This window comes from Alexandromys fortis, unplaced genomic scaffold (assembly GCF_014885135.2).
Source record: "Alexandromys fortis isolate MF-2015 unplaced genomic scaffold, M_Fortis_MF-2015_v1.1 scaffold_285, whole genome shotgun sequence".
Taxonomy (NCBI): domain Eukaryota; kingdom Metazoa; phylum Chordata; class Mammalia; order Rodentia; family Cricetidae; genus Alexandromys; species Alexandromys fortis.
Genome location: NW_026068191.1, coordinates 671,224 through 691,973, shown reverse-complemented (window position 1 = coordinate 691,973; position 20,750 = coordinate 671,224). Strand labels below are relative to the sequence as shown.

At 52.6% G+C, this 20,750-nt stretch overlaps 2 protein-coding genes across 16 annotated transcripts; one reads left to right on the top strand and one right to left on the bottom strand.

Annotated features, from left to right (window-relative positions):
- Nucleotides 1-53: 53 nt before the first annotated feature.
- Znf219 (zinc finger protein 219) lies at nt 54-13,537 on the bottom strand. 8 transcript variants are annotated; one of them, XM_050129413.1, is made up of 6 exons: nt 13,344-13,537; nt 8,321-8,640; nt 3,462-3,550; nt 1,765-3,187; nt 1,371-1,502; nt 54-1,127 (listed from the first exon to the last, which is right to left on the bottom strand). In XM_050129413.1, the coding sequence occupies exons 3-6, from the start codon at nt 3,465-3,467 to the stop codon at nt 514-516; spliced, it is 2,175 nt and encodes a 724-aa protein (XP_049985370.1). In that variant the 5' UTR covers nt 3,468-3,550; nt 8,321-8,640; nt 13,344-13,537; the 3' UTR covers nt 54-513. The 8 variants fall into 8 exon arrangements, with proteins under 8 accessions (XP_049985370.1, XP_049985372.1, XP_049985376.1 ...); XM_050129415.1 differs by lacking the exon at nt 13,344-13,537 and adding an exon at nt 12,581-12,884; XM_050129419.1 differs by lacking the exon at nt 3,462-3,550.
- On the top strand, nt 8,813-12,574 carry Tmem253 (transmembrane protein 253). Of its 8 annotated transcripts, XM_050129427.1 has the most exons (7): nt 8,813-9,942; nt 10,188-10,273; nt 10,383-10,519; nt 10,868-10,978; nt 11,061-11,117; nt 11,404-11,520; nt 11,610-12,574. In XM_050129427.1, exons 3-7 carry the CDS (start codon nt 10,412-10,414, stop codon nt 11,952-11,954), a joined length of 738 nt encoding a protein of 245 aa, XP_049985384.1. In that variant the 5' UTR covers nt 8,813-9,942; nt 10,188-10,273; nt 10,383-10,411; the 3' UTR covers nt 11,955-12,574. The 8 variants fall into 8 exon arrangements, with proteins under 8 accessions (XP_049985384.1, XP_049985382.1, XP_049985379.1 ...); XM_050129425.1 differs by having other exon boundaries at nt 8,813-9,028; nt 10,152-10,519; XM_050129422.1 differs by having other exon boundaries at nt 8,813-9,028; nt 9,749-10,519.
- Nucleotides 13,538-20,750: the final 7,213 nt, after the last annotated feature.

The window sequence follows — 20,750 nt, the reverse complement described above, 5'->3', positions numbered from 1 at the left end:
TCATTGATAATGAAGCGCTTTAGGGAGAGCGAAACACAGGCAGACACACAGGGCCTTGTGCCTCAAGACACCTGTTTATTGGGGACATGACTCTTCAACAGGGATGACAGGAATCGTACCAAAAATAGCAACGTCTACAGGGCCCCTGACAGGGCTAGAAGGGTACAGTGCCCCCCACCCCCACCCCTTATACAAAAATAAACTCTCGAGCCTATGGACCAGCGGAGGCTGGCAGGGCGGCTCCTCAGCAGGAGCGCATCCTCTACCAGCCCTAGGACCCCGTTCTCTGACCCTCACCTCTGCCACTTCTAAGGCACTGTGACTCCCCTGGGCTGGGTGGATACTGCCTGCCCACCGTCCTTCACCCACTGCCCTCTTTACCTCTTGGTCCACCTTGGGCTGGGGTACGGGTCCCACACTGCTCCCTGCTGGCTGCTCTACCCAACTACCTCTAGCGCTTCCCCGCTCCTGCGGGGTAAGCTTACTAAGCTAATCATTCCTAAGAGGGCACTCCTACCGTTCTTGCCCCCCAAGACCTGCCTCTCCAGATCTAGACAGCCCTGGGCTGCCCTCCTCTTCTAGTGGCGGGCTGGGAGGTGTCTCTCCTGACGGTGCTCGGACATAGGGTGGAGATGTGTCAGCTCGGGGCTGCCGGCGGCCCCGGGCTCGACGGCTGTGGTGTACTTGCAGATGCAAGGTCATGAGCTCAGGAGCTCCAGTGGCAAAGGGGCAGAAGAGGCAGCGGTGAAGGGCACCCCCTGACCCGGCCTCACCTCCTGGGCCTGCCCGTAGGGACAGGTCCAGGGGCTCGGCCTCACCACCTCTCCCGTTACGCAGGGTCCTCCCAGGGCTGGCAGGCTTTCTTCGGGACCCTGGTCCGGTGCTGCTCGAAAGAGGCCTGGTACTCGCAGCGCCCTCCACCCAGGTGGCAGAGGCCTGAGTTGGTTTGGCTCCCGACTGCGGCTGCAGTGAGGCTGAGCCCCGCGGGGAAGGGGGCGGGGGTTCTGGAGGAGGTCCAGGACCTGCGCTGCTCCTCTGCTCTCGATGGTGACGCTGAAGGTGATACTTGAGCGAGCCCGACTGGGTGCCTGCATAGTCGCAATGTGGACACTTGTAGGGACGCTCACCTGGGAAGAGTGGGTCAGAGTAGGTCATGGGGTCACTATCACTGTGCGTGCACACATACTCATACACACATGCACACGACATTTTACTCAATTTACAAACTTCACCCCAAAGCTTAGAAGCCGATTCCCCACTAAGTGATTTAGATGAATCTGAAAGCTGGCCCATCTGAAGACTGCAGCATGACCTCCACCGCAAGCCTCTCTTGCTCCTAGACCCGCCCCCATGAAGAACGCTTCCCTCACCTGTGTGCACGCGAAGATGCACTTTCAGGTGATGTGCCGAGCGGAAAGACTTTCCACAGAAGGGGCAGTCCTTGCCAGTGGCCCCGCGGCCAGCTTCGGATCGGGTCCCTCCAACCAGCAGCCCATTTTCTTCTGCAACACGTTAAGCGGAAGTTACAGGGTCTCAATGTCTTGTCCCAGCCCGGCACCCATTATACCCACCACCTCTCTGGACCCAAGAGGTTTAGGGGAACGTAGATTTGTTAAGAGCTAACACCTTTTTACACAGGGTTTGCCCAGTAGGGAAAAGCCCAGAAGACTGTGAAGACAGGTCTTTTGAAAAGGAAACTACAGGAGTGGTGGCCCAAGTGTTAACTAAAAGCAGGCGACCAAGAGGTAAATAGTGTGGACCTACCTTGGGTGGCTGTAGATCTTGCCTGGGCCCCCACGGCAGGTGCAGACTGTCCTGACCCCTCACCTGAGTGGGGATGCAGGGAAGTCAGAGTGCCCAGCGACCTGCCCCGGGCCCAGCTCTCCTCTTCTGCCTCTACCACCTCTTCTTCCTCCTCCGGTTCGTCTGTACGGTGCCGCCGAGCCCGATTGGGAAGAGCTGAAGGCAGCGGGCGGAATCCCCCATAGCTTCGGCCTGCTCCAGGGTCAGCACCCTCACCATTGGGTCGTACTTCCCCAGCTCGCACACTCAGGTAGCCTAAGAGGCTTGGGGGCTCTCGGCGCTCAGCTGGGGTGGGCGCTGGGGCCAGGAGAAGCGCAGGGCCTAGTGGCTCATAAGCCAACAGGCTCAGGTCAGGAGGCTGAGGGGCCCTGGCAGGAGTAGAGCCAGGCCCCGGGGCACGCAAAGGACCCAGTTTGCTGGTGTGCACCTTCATGTGGTTCTTAAGGAACCAGGGCTCCTTGAAGCAGCGGCCACACACAGGGCATGCATGATCAAAGGAGGCCTTGTGCTTGCGCATGTGACCCTTGAGAAACCAGGACTGTGTGAAGCTCTGACCGCACACCTGGCAACGGAATTCAGGTGGCGCCGGGGGTTCCTCCGGAGGTGCAGGAGTCGGGGTAGGGTTTGCCTCCCGTTCAGGCTCTGGCCTAGGTTCAGGCTCTGGCTCAGGCTCAAGGGCAGACCTGGGTTCTGGCTGGGGTGGAGGCTGGGGCTCGGGTGTAGAAGTAGCCGCCAGGGGGCGCTCGGGAGCCCCATGGGCCGTCAGACTGTGATGCAGCAACTCCTCCTCCTGGCTGGAACCAAAACTGCACAAGCTGCACTTCCAGGGCCTATGCAGAATATGCAGGTGGCGTTCCCGCTCCGCGGAGGTGCGAAACTTGCCTTTGCAGAAAGGGCAACGGAAGGCAGACGAAGAAGGAACCTGAGGGCGCGCCAGGCCCTCTGCAGCAGGGGTGGCCTGCATGCCCCCTGAGCTTCTGGCTCTCCCCAGTTGGGCTTCACGGAGCAGGGCGCGTTCCTCCAACTCCAGCAACAGCCGTGCAGCAGGGCTTCGTGGGCGCTCGGGCTGGTGCGTTCGAAGATGTGAGCGAAGCAGAGCCCGCTGAGCTGCTCGGTGGCCACAGTGTGGGCACTGGAAGGCTTGGGCGCCCGGGTGTGCTCGCAGGTGCAAAGCCAGGATGGAATTGAATCGGAATCGCTTTCCGCACACAGGACAGGGGAATCGCCGTTCACCTGCACGAGTCTCAGACCAGCCCACTGCTCCCATCCCAGGAGACCCGGCGCTCACACCTGGTCCGTTGGAGTAGTGCTGCAGATCCAGTTCGCCGTCGAAAGCTGGCGGGGAAGGCTCTAGGTGGCCGACCAAGATGCGGGGACGTGAGCCCTGTGGGGAAAGATGCACGTAGAGGAGAGGGTGGGAAGGGCCGATCTATGGAAAATGCAAAGGCATCAAGAACGGAAAATAAGAGTGTGTGGTAGACTGGGGCCTGACCTGAGAACACTGGTGCCGCTCACCTCCAGAAGTTGTGGGATGGGTGGAAGTTAAGATACTGGGGCCAAGGTAATAGCATCTATTACTATAATTGGAAGTAAGAATGTAGGTAGGAGAGGGGGTACCGTCGAAGGAACTTGCGGGTCAAGGACAGTGCTCCACTCACCTCCATGGACCCCCTTCACATTCTTTGGTTCTGAGGATTGGAAGGAGGAGGAAGGAAAGCTGCTAATGGAGGCAACAGGTGCGGAGGTGCTAAAACAAGACAGATTGATCGGAGGAAAGATGAGCCCTGGCTCTCAGCAGTAAAGTCACCCCACTTTGCAGCCTGTATTCTTAAAACCCATCCCTTCTTCCTACGTGGATCTTGAGGTATCACATGCTTCCTATTTGCTGTCTTCAAAACTTGCACCCCTTGACCTGCCAATCTGTATGACAAACCCAGAGCTCCGCCCCCAAATGATGTTTTAAACACCTAGTCCAGAACCACCATCACCCCCCAGCACACACACGATGTGGGAGGCCATCATAGTATACCCCTCTTCCACTCGCACGGGGCTGTGCCACTGGATAAACAAATGCGGAGGGCTAGCCATACTCCTATTATCCAAGTGGTACCAGCTCCTCTCAGACCCGGGGCCAGCCGGCCAAATCCCTCCAGGTTCCTCTTCCTAGCTTCTGCCGGCACCCAGTCTTCTGGTCTTTCCTCCTCCCCCTCCCCCTTCCCGGATTCCTGATCCATTCATTTCCATTCATTACAGAGACTCATTCATGCATGGGAGAGAAACACCTCCCAGCAGCAGAGTCTGGAGACAGAGGGGGAGGGGCATGGAGGGAGAGCCAGCTACAGAGGGAGTGAAGAGAGTTGGGGGAGGCGTGGAAGTTAAGGGGCACTACCAGCCTAGGCAAGGGGTTTAAACTGCAAATCCCATTTAGGTTTCACCCCGTTTCAAACCTTGGAGCCTGTGGTTTGATGGGGCATCTCAGCCCCTTTGTCCAGAGCTGTTCCGAGGCAGGCTTTCCTCCTCTCTGCAGGGGAGAGGCTTCCTCACACAAGAGGAGGATTACACTGGCTCTGAGCTCAAGAGGCTGGAGTGAGGGACGGGGGGCGGGGCCTTGCCATCTGCACAGATAGGGGGATCCACACATACTCTGAGCAGGAAGGGGTTAAAATTCTCCATCTAAAATTCCCTATCCCTGACAAGTGCTGCACAGGGCAGGGAAGAGGATGGTGAGGAGAAGGTTCTCCTGCCATTTCACGGCTGACAGGGTCAGGAATTAGACTTCAGTGGATGGCCAGAAGTCGTAACTACCTTCCTCCTTCCATACAGAACTGTATCTTGTTCAGCCCAGATGAACTTGGGCCTAGCTTTCTTTAATTTAACCTCAGACATAATATTTGATAAAGAACTTCCTTGCCGTGAGAATTATGAAACTGAAATGGGTTACTAGGAAAGAAAAGAACTCAAGCCTTACTTTGCTTACAAATCTTTAATTGAAGCAAACTGGGCCAGGAGTTATCCCTGCTTATCAGCAAAGACAACTCTGGGGCTTCGAAGCTGCATTAATTTTCAGCACTGAGCCGAGTGGCAAGACTCTACGGAGGGGCAGACACCTGTTACATGCGGAATCTGACCTTGGAGCATTAACAGACAAATTAAAAAAATGTCCTGCCCAAGCATCTCTAGACGACCACTTAACATGTGTGTTTCTGCAGCTCCAAATTCAGCCACTCTTGTCCTATGGAGCCTCCAAATAAACCCTTTCCTGGGACCAACAGCCTGACCAGCCTCACTCAAAGTTGCATAAAGGTGAGTTAGATACTAAGGGGTACAAGGCCATTGTAAGTCTATGTCTTACAACCATGAATAAGTCACCTCATCTCTCAGTTTACGGTCTATGAAATGAATTACAATAAATTTACATTTGTAGTCCCTGCCAACTTGAAAGTTGTGTGGTTTTAAGTCACAACACTCTTCTGGCCCCCAAGAAATGTTAAACAAATAGCCACTCCTTCAGTACCATGGAGAGTGCAGTGGGCTACCAGAGACACCACTTTGGCCACCTCAGAATCACAGACACAACTGGGCAGTGTTAGAGAGGCAGTGTGCCCACCAAAGAGAGGACACAGAAACTAGTGGATGAGGAAAAAAAAATCCTATTTAGGAAGTATAGAGTGTCAGAGAAACCATGGAGGGGTATCAGGGGAATGACTGTGGCCTTTTGGATGCCACTGAAAATAGAATAGAAAATGCACATACCTAGAAAAATTTTAATTAGCTATACAGACTGTCATAACAGTTACAGTTGGTACATCCTGGAATGAGTTACTGAGGTATCGTATTTGAGTCCATCACATTCTGTTGCTTTCCTGGGGATTCCCGGAACATCCTGGTGTACAGCCAATCTGGTATATTCAGAGGAAGCAGATGGCTGGGAGGGGTGTGTGTGTGTGTGTGTGTGAATATTGCATGGTCATAGCTGACTAACCTATGGGCGCATATTCTGATCCTGAGAAGACGCTAGGCCCTAGAATAATGCCTGTAAAACACTAAACAAAATGTCTCCTAGGAAAATGGCTTATATCTGAGGCAAAAGGAGCAGAAGCAGGGCACGGCTTCCTCCTCCTTCCCTGAGCAACACCAACCACACTGCAGTAGCAGTTCCCAGGATGGAGCAGTGGCACACAAGAAGGCCCAGATGGAAGTTGAATTTCTCCTCAGGGGAAGTTTCCCAGAAGGTGGCCTGAAATCAGTAAAATCCACGGAGACCTCCGAGGCCCAGTCAAGATGGCTTCCGTCATCTTCATCAAACCAGGTCTCAGGCACCGGATCTCATAAATTGCTCTCGATAGGGGAGGGTACCAACAGAGACAGAGTGTGACCTGGTTTGCAACCTAAGTCAGACATGTATTGTCTGTGGACAAGCCTCGCATTTTTCTACACTCAAGGCTTAAACACCATCCCTGAGCCCGGGCCAGGGAGTAGCAGTGACCTACTTTCCAGACCCAGGGGGAATCAGGGGTTATCTTGCTCCTGTGTGTATCTTTGCAGGATGCAGGGCCAGAGGTACGCATGAGAAGTATTTCCTAAGCAACAGGCCAATTACTTTACACCCTAGGAGAGCTGATGCGGAAAGGTAGGACCCCCAAATCCTGCGGAGGATGGTGGTTAGAGACTTACAGAAGAATCAGCTAAATCTAGGACCAAGAAGATTCCCCCACCCCAAATCTTGTGATTCAAAATGTTTTAAGGTCAAGTGTTCAGTAGCAAAGGATTAGGGTCTCTGGGGCCTAGCTGTAAGTAGGCCTCTGCCCCTGGTCATCCCCAACACATGAATTTTTTTCCTTGTCGGCAATTTCCCCTCTCCTAAATCAGCTAATGAATATGAGCCACTTCGACAGATGAGATTAAATCGAAAGGGGGCTATTAGACTGTGCGGAGTCAGGACCACCCGGAGAACACACACAGACCAACAACTCACTTTACGTTCTCTCCGTGGCTCTCTGAACCCCACTGCTCTGAAAGCTGCTTCAAATACACACTACACTGAACCTCGACACTTTTTAGAGTTCTTGAAAAAGGGATAGGGGGGCATGAAATTTCAGTCATGGGCTCCCAAATAACTATTGAGAGGTGAGAGAGAGGCACAACCCCCGCACACAATCTTCTCCCAGACCCAAGTTCTAGCATGTCCTAACTTGACCCCGATTCTGAAAGTTCTGAGGAGCCCGAGCTGGGGCAGAGGGGGGTGGGAGAGAGACGGCATATCTACAGCCTTAAATCCCTCTAAGTAGAACTGGCCCTTAAAAAAAGTCAGTGTTAGTGCCTGTAAGAGCCTGAGTTCCCAGGCTGGAAGGTGGGTGGTTGACCCTCTGGGAGAATATCCCTCTCGAAAACTGGTAGGCAGAGCAGGACCTGTGCTCTCGCACGAGGGGCTCCACCGGCACACCCCACACTCCACCCGCGGAAAATAATCAAGGAGGACGATGGGGGCAGGGTTGGGACATAGGGAGGCCAGAGCTCAGCTACCCCGGGCCAGGAGAACAAAAGCAGAGTTACAGCCGCCTCCGCGGCTGCCGCGGGCCGAGCTCTTTGTGACACTTTGTTTGGGACACAGAGAGAAGCACCCCCATCCTCTCCCCTCCCCCCCCCCGTGCCCAGCCCGGTCCCGGGGACTTAGGGCTCCGTCCCCCACCCCCACCCGCTGCACCTGGGCCGGGGGAGCACTCCGCTCACCGCTCCCCCACCGCGCACCCTCACCCCCCCCCGGAACCCCAGGCCGCCGAGCCCGGCCTCACGGCCCCTACAAAGCCGCGCGCCCCCGCCCCGCGCCGCCCCGCGCCGCGGCCTCCCCTCCGTGCCCGGCTCCCGGCTCCCCCACCTGGCCCCCTCCCCCGGACCCCCCAACTCTCACGCCGGCCCCGCCGCCCCCACCCCGCCCCCCGGAGCTGCGGACGAAGTTTGCCCGGGCCGCGCGGCGCCCCTCCCCCGCCCCCGCCCCCTGCACCTGCTCCGTGCGCGCCCCCTCCGGGAGGGGCGGGGAGGGCGGCGGCGGGGGGGCGCGGGGGGAGCGGCTACTCACGAGCCCCGGCGGGCGGCGGCGCGGGCGGCGGCGGCGGCGGGCCGGCGGCGCGGGCGTCAGCGTTACGTGGGGCCGGGGGAGATGCGCCGGGCCCCGGCCCCCCCGCCCCCGGCCCGGCCCCCGCCCCTCCCCGGCCCTCCGCCCCCGGCCCGGCCCGCATTGTGTACGGCGGGAGGCGGCCCGGCCATTAGCATGCGGGGGGCGGCGCGGCGCGGCGGGCTGAGCGCTCGGGCTCCGGGGCCGGGGGACCCCCAGAGCGGCAGGAGGCGGCCGCCAGGGGGTGCGGGCCTGGGGGGGTCGGGGGCGTCGCGCGAGGAGGAGGGGCGGGGTGGGGTGCGCAGACCGTTCCTCGAGGGGACTGGAGGAGATTGTGAAAGGTCATCTTGTCCTTCCCCCAGCCTCTAAGCGGGACTGCCCCTCCCTCCCTAGACCCGGACATACCAGGGAAGGAGTTGGCTCTGTCGCTGCTTCTGCCCCAACACGCACAGGCTCGGGAAGTTCTTCCTGGGGTTTTATCTCAAAGCCTCTCCCTTACAATTTGTCTCTCTTTTGGGAGAGGAGGAGGGGCGATTATAGAGATAGTTAATGTCTGCCGTACAAGAAACATTATTAAAGTTACTCTTCCGTCTTTGCCGTTCTGGATAAACACTTCTCGCTGCCGCTTCGCGAATTCTGTTTTCCGTTCTTTAAGACACTTTAATGGCTCTTCAATGCAACAATATTTACTGAGTGCTTACCAAGCACCGGCGCTGTGCTCAACCCTGGGGGAGATGCAAAGAGGGGGATGTGATACTTTCTCCCGACGCGATTATAGCCCAAACAGTGGCTGTACACTCCTAAGTGGCATACTCAGATTTAGTCAATATTTACACGATGCTTGTTCACGTATTTAGCAGCATGAGATCTTTCCAGTAATCCTCTAATAAAAACTCCCATTTACAGGTAAGAAAAAGATGCTCGAGGTCTCTCCTTCCACTGGCCTGCAAATTCAGGGAACCTCACCGCAAGGCCTACATCTCAACCTTGCCATTAAATAAAGTCAGCTCTCTTGGTGATTGAAAAGAGAGGAACCAGGCAGAAACAGATGTCTGGTTCCCTTTAAGCTGCGATTCCGGGTGCCCAGGAAGCCAGTGTGGATACAGCGCCCCAGTGAGTAGGGCAGGAGAAAGCCACTTTTCCCTTCCTCCTGGGCCTCAACTCCCAGGCATCTTCTGGCTCCGTTTCTTTTATTTTCGGTGATTATAAATAATAGCCACCTCTTTATGTGGTATGTGCTGGGCTAACTAATTCATATGCATTTTCTCTTCGTGCTCCAGGCAACCCCATGAGGTTGGTATTATTAATTTCTCTTTACAGATAAGGAAGTAGATTAGGCAACTTGACTGAGGTCAGCCAGAACGATCAGGGACACAGCACAGGTAGTCTCATCTCGAGACCACAGCTCTTTCCTATATTTGATCTGGTTCTCTTACTGTGGAAATACATGTTCTCACCTTGGCTTCTGAGTAAGCCATACAGAATATGGAGGGCGAGCCCATCTGTATGACCTCAGCACCAATAATGGTACCTCTACCCACCCTGGGGCATCAGCTGCCCTTCAGGGGCATACTGTTGTTAATTCTGCCTTGTCAGGGAATAAACTGGAGTTCAAATAGGTAAAAAGCCAAGGTCATCAACCTGGAAAAGTGTCAGAACCAAGATTCTAGCCCAGGCTACGGGAATCTTTCTCAAAAACATCGGTACAGTATCCTTTTCAAGACTGAACATTTGGGCACCACAGTGTTGTTCACTGAGTCAGAACAATCTTGCACTATGTACAGGGCTTGTCCTCCAATTAATCAATCAATCAATGTCCAATTTTTAAAAAAGCTCTCAAGAAAGGAGCAAGGGCTGGAGACTGAGCTCGGTGGTAGAGTGCTTGCCTAGCATTGACAGAGCCCTGGGATCCCCAGAGCCACCTTCGAAAAAGCGGTAAGGAGGAAGGAGACACCTTCCAGAAAAGCCAGGGGAATGCAAGCTGGTCCAGGAGGAGCAATCCAGATAATCTCACTAGGGCAGATCAGGTAATTTGAGGAGTGATGAGCCAAAGAACAAAGAGAAGATGGACATAAGGGGAGACTGAGGCCTAGTGTGATTCTGTACATAGGGATGAAGTAAGATGAAGAAGATGGGGAAACTAGGACAACAGGAAGTGGGGAAAGTGAGGCTGGCCTTGGTGGCTTGAGGGGTGAACTGAGGGTGATGCCTACGTGGCCACTCCTTGGATCCTTAGGCCCTCCGTAGTGATCTTTGCCCCACCACACCTCAGCTCTGACAGACTACGTGCCAGGAAATTTTGTCTGCACTGAGCTACCAGCTGAGTTCCAACCCTCTGGAGTGGCTGCTTCAGACTAGGTAGGTGTAACGTGCTGGGCCTCGACTCTGAATTGGGAGTTGGCAGAGGGGTAAACAAGAGCGAGGTTGTATTTCCTGAATGGCCCCATAATGCGTTTTTCCAATCCAGGAAGCACCGTCCTTAGCGGCAAGGGAACCATGGACCACAGTGCGGATCTGGCGAGGCAGGAGAGGCCCAGTCTTCGTCTGGAAAAGCTACAGCACTGGGCAAGACACAGGCAAAGTGGACACCTACTGGTGGTGGCGGTGAGGCCAGGTTGCCCTGATTCAGGTTTTGGCCAGTTCAATTCCATCCATATTCAGTGAATACATACCCTGCACCAGAAACTCTGCTAGGCTGGGGGTGCGGGGCCAGGAGGGGATGTAGAAATGAACGAGGTAAAACCCTTCCAAGTAGCTTGCCGTACTTACGCAAAGGTGAGTAAACTATAAAATGAGGCAGAAGGAAAAAATAGCATCTAATTTTTAAATTTCACTTCTTTAACTGCCTTTTTTTTTAACCTTCCTTTTATCTCAACTACTGGTATCTAAAGGTGAAAACGTGGGGAAAGAGAATCAGCCAGTCCCCTCTAATTCCCCAACTCTGGCCTCCAGGTGAGCCAGCTCTGGCTGGCCATAGCCACGGTGCCCTTCACGATCTCAGTGGCCTGCTTGAGCTCTGCCTGTCACATGGCCACAACACTGCCGCTCTGGCCTGGAGCCTCGGTGAGACCCACAAGGAGTGAGAGGAAGATCCTGGGGACCCCTGTCTGACAAGAGCTCACATGTCCCCCTTCTCACCACTCAGGGTCTCCTCACTGGGATCATCACCCTTGAGCTTCGCAGAGCACCCTGTTTCTGGAAGGTGAGAGAAGAGAATACAAGCTCTCCCCCCCCCCCCACTTCCCAGTGTAGCACACACTATCCCTGAGCGCTTTCCCCTCTAAGTTTACTCAATGGTCTTGAACATATTCTGGAGTCCAGTGAGGCCTTGAACTTTTAAATCCTCCTGCCTCAGACTTCTAGATTACAGGCCTATGCCACCACCACCAGTCCTGCCTCTGAGTTTTGTTTTCAGCTAGGGTATAGGTGGAGTTTAAGCTTGGAATGAGTCCCCTAGGCTGGGCAGGGCTGAGTTGGCTCACTGGTAGGTGCGGGCCATGATGATATCCAACACCTTCAACCTGATCTTGGGCTTCATCGTGGTGGTGATAGAAGTGACGAAGACAGCCTTGGGGCCTGCCCCTACTGGCCCCATCCAGGAACAGGTTAATAAAAAGAAAGGTACAAGGGAGGAGAAATGGTGGAAGAAAACGGGCTGTACCCCCCCAAAGCATCCTCACCCTGCTACCTGCAGCTGCCAGGGTTGCTGGTGCTAGAACTCAGCGCGGAGGCCTTCACCCTAGGAGGAGTGCTGGTCTCAACATACGCCCTGTTCTTGCTGAGCCAGAGGAAGCAAGGATGCTTCACGAGGTCAAGTCTGCACTACCAGGAGCTACAGGAGGTAGGGGGTGAGGGAGGAAAACATGAAGCCACCAGCTTCCAGGTAATTTTTCTTCTGGCTGTCCTTGTAGTGGGGCAGGAGGGAAATAAAGGGCTGACGCTGACCGGCTTTCTGGCATTGGACGTTAATGCCCCTAATAACGGTTGTGAAGGAACTGGGTATTTAATGATTGGGACTACACGAGTGTGCAAACGTTAGTAGGCGGCCTTAATGTATTATTGGAAAGACTTGAGAAGCTGGGAGGGTTCTGCTTCCACCTGGAGTTTTGCCTTTCTTGACCCTAAAATTTGCTCACATGTTTTCAGGGTCTCTCTGAGATGGAGGAGGTTTCCGGTTTGGAGGATGGTCCCATGGTGGCTAGCACCCGAAATAGAACAGATGAATGAGTGGCCACTGCCCTCCTCCACCAAAGGGGGCATTCTCCTGGCACTTTCGCGTCGTGCCCCTCCCTCGGACTATAACTGAACTCCCCCAAGATGTGCGTGAAGCCCACAGGAGTGCCCTCAGTTTTTCCTCAAACCAGGACCAGCTCTCTTCTCTTCCCCACTCGAGGAAGATCTTGTCACCTCGTTTCTAGTCAAGCTGCTTCCTCCCTTGCATTCTTGGCCTCCTTCCTCCCTGCCTCTCCATCCAGATTCACATCTGCCTCATCTCACTGTTTCCGTCTGTTGACCTTTCACAATCCCATCCACTCCGAGCCCGGCTGCTGCACCCGCCAACCGAGAATCCGCGTCGGTTGTGCTCCGGGTCTCCCTTGGATCCGGGTCCTGCCTAAGCCACTGGAGACTACAATTCCCAGGATACCCCGCTACCCCGTGACCTACTGGAAAATAAAGAGCCTTCCCTCGGCGGCGGGGGCGCTGTGCATCTGCTGAGTGACGCGAGGCGCCGGGAGCAGGGCCTAGCCGAGTTTCCTCGGACGCGACCACTGGCCCCGCGTGCAGGGAGGAGCCGGGCGGGCCGCCGCGCACAGCGGTGCCGCCACCGCGGCCGGGCAGCCGCAGCCGGCTGGGGGTCTCCAGCCCTCCTGCCCGCAGCTGCCCACACTGGCTGAGGCTGGGGGCCGGCGCCGGGGCCGAGCCGCGCTTTCCCAGGTGCTGCCGCCGCGCCCCTCGCGCCGGTGCCCAGGTTCAAAGTCCTGAGACTTGGAGCGCGCGCGAGAAGGGGGTTGGAGATGATGAGTCAGAGGCGCCGGCCCTCCTCGCCCCCTCCCCCCCGGACCGGGCGCTGGAGAGGACGGGCTGGCTGGGCTGGCGGGGGGTACCGACCTAGGGCTTTCCCGCCTCTGAGCGAGCACGCTGGTCGACCGAGCCCGCGTGGCCACCACCCTTTTCAAGGCGGGAGCGGGACTGCGCAGGCTCGGGCTCTCTGCCTGCCCCGGCGGGCCTTTGATCCCTGCTGCCGTGCGGTCGCAGAAGCTCTGGTTGCACTGAGCCCACACCACTTGTGACCTCTGCAAGTGTACAAAGATGACAGGCTCGGGTGGTTTGGGGAGAAAGCCCAGGAAAATGGTGGATCCCGATAACACCAGGGGGCAGCTTAGTCGCTGCTAAAAAGTAGAAATAAGCTAGGCCTAAGAGAACTCACCCCAAATTCACATAGTGCCCGGGATGGGTGTTCGTCTCACATCATTTTTGCTCCCACTTGAGAAGGCTTCTTTCCCTAGAGAATGCTGCTTCTCCGGGCTCAGGCAAGCCCAGGTACAGTGAGGCTAGAGCGCAGCCTGGCTGGCTTGCCTTGGCATTGCAGTGGCGCCAGCGGCAGATCCTTTCTGTTTGTGACACCTTGGGAGTGGTAATAGTCGCCCTATGACAAAGTTACGTGTGAGTATTAGTGGGTGGAGACAGCTCTGGGATCAGGCTCTGGAATGGAGAGAACCCAATCTGGGCCTCCCCCATTCTTTCTCTCCCCCAATCAAACTGCAGGAATGAAGGGCTCCTGTGTGAAGGGCTCTGAAAAGAAGATCTTTCTTCAAAGTCAGGACCTAGTGACCAAAGAAACTATGGGGGAAAACCAGCAATTTGTTGTCTTCCAGCTGTTTCTGTTGTGATCGGAAACCTGGAAATTGCATTCTGGATCTTAAGAGATGTTCAGTGACCGTGCACATGGGTCTTTTACAATGATGAATGCTCAGAGCCAAGACCTCAGTAGTTTTGTTTCTCGTTTATTGTCCAAAGTAACTGGCAAGGGGCTTTGTTCATTGTAAATTATTAAAATCCCTGCGATGCTGAAGCTGGAACTTGCCTTGTAGACCAGGCCGGCCTCGAACTCCCATTTGATCCGCAAGTTTGTGAGTGCGATAATTACAGGCATATATGCCACTATGCACGACCAAGCCGCAGTAAGGTCCTCATAATATACGACGTGTCACCATGAAGTTCTCCCACCCCACCCCCTTACCAACAGGTGAAAAAGCCTGAATTCATGAACTCTGCAGTGCTGCATGGTAACTTCCCTCACAGCTTATCGTTCAAAGCAAATCATAAAACCACACTCAGTTTCATGGAAAAGGTAATGTAGGAAATGAGAGGAAGCAGAAATAACTGAAAGAAAAGGTTTGGAATTTGAATCTTGAATTGCTAAATAGGTGGAATTTGTCTATTAGCAGTTACACCCATTCCTGCTTGTTTACTTCAATGACTTCCATGTGAAATTCTTGATGGGAGGGGGAAAAAAAACAAGACTGGGTGTCAGGAAAACCTGGATTCTGGTTCTGTTGGTTGGGCAAGTAAAATCTGCCTGAACTATACTTTGTTCACATAGCCATTCTATCTTTTTTCTCCTTATTTTTGCTGAAGCATAAGGCTAAAGTAGAGTCAGACAGGGAAAAGTACTTTAAAACTATGAGGCACTCGAGAGGACAAAAATGCATTGTGTAAGAAGGTGATGGGGGAGATGACAGGGCTGGAGGGAACTCAGTGGTGCACACTCCAAGTGTGGATGGGGTGTGTACACGCCTCCAGCTACTGCCATGACTTCCATTTTGAAGTTCAGAAATTTTGACTTTGTAAAATACTCTAATTTTAAGATATTAATAATGACATAGTTTTTTAGTTCATTTGACTTTGTAAAATACTCTAATTTTAAGATATTAATAATGACATAGTTTTTTAGTTCAATGGTCAAATTCAGCCTGTAGTTCTGTAGATTTCAATGCCAGTTTCTGCATTATGCAAATAATACTACAAAAATTTGATTTGAATCCTGCACACAGGAGACAGAGGTAGAAGGATCACTGTGAGTTCGAGACCAGCTTGATCCACAGAGCGAGTTCTAGGACCGCCGGGGCTACACAGGGAGAACCTGTCTTGAAAAGTCAAAACCACCACCATCAACAACAAAAAGAATTCTGGTTTGGGGTGTACAACATGGTGTGTGTAGCTCCTGTGATTAGCCGTGTGTTGGAGTGGTTAAACATGAAGTTACCCCTCTAGTGCACTGCTTTTCAGGAAAAGGTCATTTTGCCTGCTGGGGATATTTTACATATTTGAAGAGATTTTTGATGTTCAGCTGAGGGTGGGGTGGTAAGGGAATGTGGCAGGTGCATTAGCATAGAAACCAGGAGGTTGCACGAAGGCTCCTCTTCGGGCTGTTAAGTTTCGCCCTCCACACCACTGGCCAGAGTCCCTGGCTGCTCTGGAACCGCTTGCCGCATTGCTCCCATGCTCCTATGACCACTCCGTCTGCACCGATCTGGCAGCCTCTATGGAGGTCACCCATTTTGTTTGAATCAGAACTTAACAAAAAGAGATTGTGACTAGGCTCCTGCTGACGTCAGTTTTTAAAGGTCGTGACCCCCACCCCATTCTCTTTGTTTTTACCCATTGAAGAGAGAGTTCATGTTGGGTGGCTTCATATGCATCTTAAGCCTGTAAGAGCTGGGGTGGGGAAACCCATTCTGGTGAATGTTACTCTCATTTCTTTGAAATTCCGTCGTTTATTCTGACTTTGAATACACTGAATACAACTGACGATAGTTCCCAAGTGAATTCTTTTCCTTTTCTCGACCTGTTTTTGGCTTGAATTTTAAGCCTCGGGTTGCGTCTTCTGCTGCCATCTCGTGGCCTCTTGTTGCCTGGGTTGAGGTCTCGCAAAGTGTCTTCCTGCTAGAAATGGCGCTAGAAAATGACTTAGGGTAAAGAATTTCCTTTGCTTTGTGAAGCCCTACCAGACTTCCCCTCCCTGTCCCCATCTCGCGAGTCATTGGGCAGCTGGGAAGCCTGGCCTCAGCTGGGGATGGTTCCTTCTGGTCATCCGCACCCCTCTGGGCCTCCAGTCGGCTATACATTCCTGGCCAGGAGCCACCAGCTCAGACGCCCAGCAGCAATGGACGCTGGACCTGCCTGTTCGTCCTAATTAACGCGCCTGCACTGGGATTCTCCCCATCACAACAGAGCACCCCCGTGTGGTGCCTGGTGCAGTGTTCCTGTCTAGGCCTGCTTCTTGTTGCGCTGTACCCACGTCCTTTATCTGGGTTGGCCCAGCTACTTCAGATTTGACTTTCCGTTGACCTGCTGAAGGCAGTGGTGTGGTCCCATAGTGCCAGTTAACACAAAGGGATTTGCACACGAGTGATCGGGTCTATCACCAGGGGATTGGGCAGCAGGACGATTGTGCAGGGACTCCATTTCTGAGAGAAAGGAGGAAAGCGTGTTCAGTTGGTGCTATTTCTGGTTTTGTTATAACAAATTCATATAGCATCTAAAGCACCAGTGTTCATAAAACACCAGGTACTGAGCCAGAGCTAGGACTAGGGGTTAAGAGTGCTCACGGCAGCTGCCGGCACAGGTGTGGTGGCTCCAGGGATCCGCAGGCACTTCATGCACATGGTACATACATATTCAGGCAGGCTCATACACAGACACAAAAATAAATAAAAAGCTTTAAAAAAAAGTTACTATCACAAACTCAGCTTAGAACTGTCCCCTGCTAGCTCTTCTTGCTGCCCATCCTTCATAGTTCCCAACCTCAGCCTTCTGCGAAAGAAGAGTTAAGCATGGCAGCCTGGGCCTGAAATACCAGCACTGAGGAGCCTAATGTAGGAGAACCTTAAGTCCAAACCCAGGCTGGGCTACATAAACAGAAAGTGGAAGCCCAGCAGTGATGGCGCACACCTTTAATCCCAGCACTTGGGAGGCAGAGGCAGGCGGATCTCTGAATTCGAGACCAGGCTGGTCTACAAAGAGAGTTCCAGGACAGCCAGAGCTACACAGAGAAACTGTCTCCAAACAACAAAAGAGAAGCACACTGGAAAGATAATATAAAGCACATTCAGGACAACACACCCAGAAGATGGGTGCTGTCTACTGCTCTGTTTTCCTTCTTTCCCTCCACCCCCACCTGATTTCCGCACATCGTTAACAAAGTTTCTTTGTGGGTTCTCGTCTCAAGGTACAATCTGTGTTAGGTGCCCCCTTTGTGACAGTGTAATGTGCTCACTTCTAAGCTTTGGTAAGAATATTAAGCATAGCAGCAAAAAGATCTTTGCCTTCATAAATCTCAAATTATGATGAAGAGAAATTGTCCTTCGTAAACCTAACATGTGAAACTACCACCAATGGTTGCTCACTAGAGAGAGGGTAGTTTTCAGTCGGAAAGAGGTACGAGGCCAAGCCAATTTCCAAAGAGGAGCTTGCTTTGGAACTGGGCTTACAATGCACCTTCTCATGCATTGACAGGCAGTTAAAGCAAACACCCACTCTCACTGGCTGAATTAGATGGCTTCTCATTTCTCTGTCAACACTCAAGCTCACTTGGTTTCTCAATAGTGTTTAATTTTTAAAAAAAAATTTTAAAACCAGGCTGGCCCAGAACTCGCTCTACAGACCAAGCTGTCCTCGAACTCACAGTGATCCTCCTGTCTCTGTCTCCTGGGTGCTGGAATTACAGGTGTGCACCATCACACGTAGTTGGTAATTTTTTCCCCAAAATGTGGTGTCACTGTGTAATCTTGACTGGCCTGTAACTCTCTATATAGACGAGACTGGCCTTAAACTCACAGAGAGTGGTTGGTCTATGCTTCAGGTCCTCCACAAAAGCCGGAAGCACGCTTAACCTCTGAGCCAACTCCAACCCCTGGGTGTGTACATATGGTTTTTTTTAATTTTTAGATTTATTTGTTTTATGTTTACGACTGCTTTGCCTGTGTGTATATGTATTGCACCATGTGAGTGCCTGGTGCCTGCGGAGGTCAGAAGAGAGCTTCCGATCCCTTGGAACTGGAATTAGGCATGGTTGTGAACTGCTATGTAGAACTGAAGCCAGGTCCTCTGCAAGAGCAACAAGTGCTCTTAACTCGTCTCTCCAATTGGGATGACCGGCCAAGGCGGTGCCAAGGCGGTGGCACTCCTAAAACAGGTCCTCGGTGTGGCTTTACCGCACTGGGAGCGCACGGTCTTTGTTGTGGAAGGCTGCTCTGTCCTGGCCAGCATCGCTGGGCTCTACCTACCCGGCCTCCCCACTACCATGACAACCAAAACTGTTTCCAAGTTTTGCTATCTAGTGTTCAAAAGAGCAAATCATTCCACCCTGCCTTAAGATGTAATTGTCCTAGTCGGCCGTGAGAAAGGTGGACACGTTCTCAAGACTCCTGTATTTAAAGAGACACAGAGGCTACAGGAGCCTGCAGCTTGTCCAGACGCCTGTGTTCCTCCTCTCGCCTTTGCTGCTCTTCCTCCTTTGCCGCTTTCAAGTTTGTTTATTTGTTTTGTGATTTTCGAGACGGTTTCTCCGTAGCTTTTGGTTCTTGTCCTGGAACTAGCTCTTGTAGACCAGGCTGGCCTCGAACTCACAGAGATCCGCCTGCCTCTGCCTCCCGAGTGCTGGGATTAAAGGCGTGCACCACCACCACCGCCTGGCCAAGTTTGTTTGTTTTTAATTTAAAATTCTATTTTTCTTTTAGGAGACAGGGTTTCTCTGTACAGTCTTGACTGTCCTGGAACTTTCTCTATAGACCAGGCTGGCCTCGAAGTCAGAGAGCCTCCTGCCTCTGCCTTCTGAGTGCTGGAATTAAAAGCATGTACCATCACTGTCTGGCCAATTTAACATTTTAAATTTGTTTCTAGGTTTATGAGTGTTTTGCCTGCATGTTACAAAATGCCACATGACTGAAATGCTCATAGAGGCCAGAAGAGAGCGTTAGGTCCCCTGGAACTGGAATTGTAGACAGTGGTGAGCTGCCATGTGGGTGATGGGAATTAAACCTGGGTCCTCTGGAAGAGTAGTCAGTTTTCCTAACTGCTTTCCAGTCCTTCCTTTCCTTTAAATTTTGTTTTATATGTATGGATTTTTTTGCCTACACATATGTATCAGGAATGCCAGCCTGGTGCCCCCAGGCTGGAAGAGGACACTGGTTCTCCTAGAACTGTAAACCATGTCTGTGCTGGGAATCAAACCCAGGTCTCAGCAAGAGCAGTAGGTGCTCTTAACTACTGAGTCATCTCTCCAGTTCGTCCTCCTGAGTTTCTGCCTTGAGCAAAACCCAGTCCCACCGCTCAGTGTTAACACGTTGGCCCTCAGTCCCAATAGCCAACCACATTTAATAATATTTCCTCTTGCTCTTGAAGCAGCTCTGTCCTTCCCAGCAGCGTCACAGATTCTGGACCAGTTTTGTGCCCCTACTCCCCTCTGATGCTTTTTTCTTGTCAACAAATGAGTGTGACCGTGCTCAAAAGCCCTCAGTCGTCTCTGTCATCCAAAAGAGCGAGTCCGGCCGTTTTAAAATGGGGCACCACCGTTGTGATCTGGCCCCCACCTAGCTTCTGTATTGTCTCTCACGCCCCTTTCCTGGAACGTCACAGTTCGCTAACTTGAAGAAGGCAGCATTAATGTAGAACCTTAAATCAATTATTTGGGAGCTGGAGAGATTGCTCAGTGGTTAAGGGTATGTAATTCTCTTACAGAGGACCCATGTTCTGTCCCCAGCATCTGCAGAGTAGCCCGTACCTGCTTGTAACTTCAGCTCCAGGGGATCTCGCAGTCTCCTGTGCTTTCTGCTGGCTTCTGCCCTCCCTCATGCGTAGACCTACTCACAAACACACAGATGGGCACGCAACTGAAAATAATGTAAAAATATTTCAAAATTATTTATATGCATGCCAAATACCTTTACCTTATCTCTCAGTGCAGCGATGATGATGATGACGGCGATGGCTCCGCCGCGGGCTGAGGGGGTCAGGGCTGTTTGCTGCATATATTAGAGAGATGTGAAAACAAAACACCAGGGAGAAGTCAAATCACGTCAAAATAGTTGACTCAAAAATTCTCACTTTGCATATATGTTTACTTCCAAGTCTTACTCAAGCTGTTGTATCCAGTCCTAGCCAGTTAGCAGTTGCTGTTTCTGTCTTCGAGACTCCATCTGCTCGTCCTCATCCTCTCCGGGAAGCTCCCTTGGCCTCTTGTTCCACCATGATTATGCTGCTCAGACCCTCTTAGTCTCCACACTCAATTACCATTGTGTACTAACAGACCCTGCCTGTCTGCGTTCAGACAGAAACTGCCGGTGTAATTCAGGCTGACCTGACCTGGCTATGTTTACCTTCTCTTTTATACTTACTTTTATTTATTTTCAGTTTTGTGAGACAAGGTTTCTTGATGTAGTCCTGGCTGTCCCAAAACTCGCTCTGTAGACCAGGCTGGCCTCAGACTCACAGAGCCCCCCCCCCCGCCCCCCCGCCTCTCAAGTGCTGGTATTGAAGGAATGAGCACACCTGGCTAAGAGCTCCAGGCCAGAAGGATGGAGAGATGGTTCAGAAACTAATGGCACTTGATGCTCTTCTGGGGGACCTAAGTTTGATCCCCAGAGCCTACATGGCACTTCTGTACAAAAAGTGTATGCCATCACACCTGGTTCAGCTTTTGTTCCTTATTTTTATTAGTTCTTTGGGAATTTCGCATGTTTTGATGACATTCAGTTCCCCAACTTTTCCCAATCTAACCCTTTTCACTATCCACCTACATCTGTGTTCTCTCTCTCTCTCTCTCTCTCTCTCT

What these genes read in the sequence shown, in the direction of transcription:
- Znf219 (XM_050129413.1), bottom strand. An exon ending in AAGATCTACAGCCACCCAAG is followed by an intron (nt 1,503 to 1,764) that starts GTAGGTCCACAC and finishes AACGTGTTGCAG; the next exon opens with AAGAAAATGGGCTGCTGGTT. An exon ending in GCATCTTCGCGTGCACACAG is followed by an intron (nt 1,128 to 1,370) that starts GTGAGGGAAGCG and finishes CACTCTTCCCAG; the next exon opens with GTGAGCGTCCCTACAAGTGT.
- Tmem253 (XM_050129425.1), top strand. Translation starts at nt 10,364, where the DNA reads ATGCGTTTTTCCAATCCAGGAAGCACCGTCCTTAGCGGCAAGGGAACC. An exon ending in GACACCTACTGGTGGTGGCG is followed by an intron (nt 10,520 to 10,867) that starts GTGAGGCCAGGT and finishes TCTGGCCTCCAG; the next exon opens with GTGAGCCAGCTCTGGCTGGC. An exon ending in CTGGCCCCATCCAGGAACAG is followed by an intron (nt 11,521 to 11,609) that starts GTTAATAAAAAG and finishes TGCTACCTGCAG; the next exon opens with CTGCCAGGGTTGCTGGTGCT.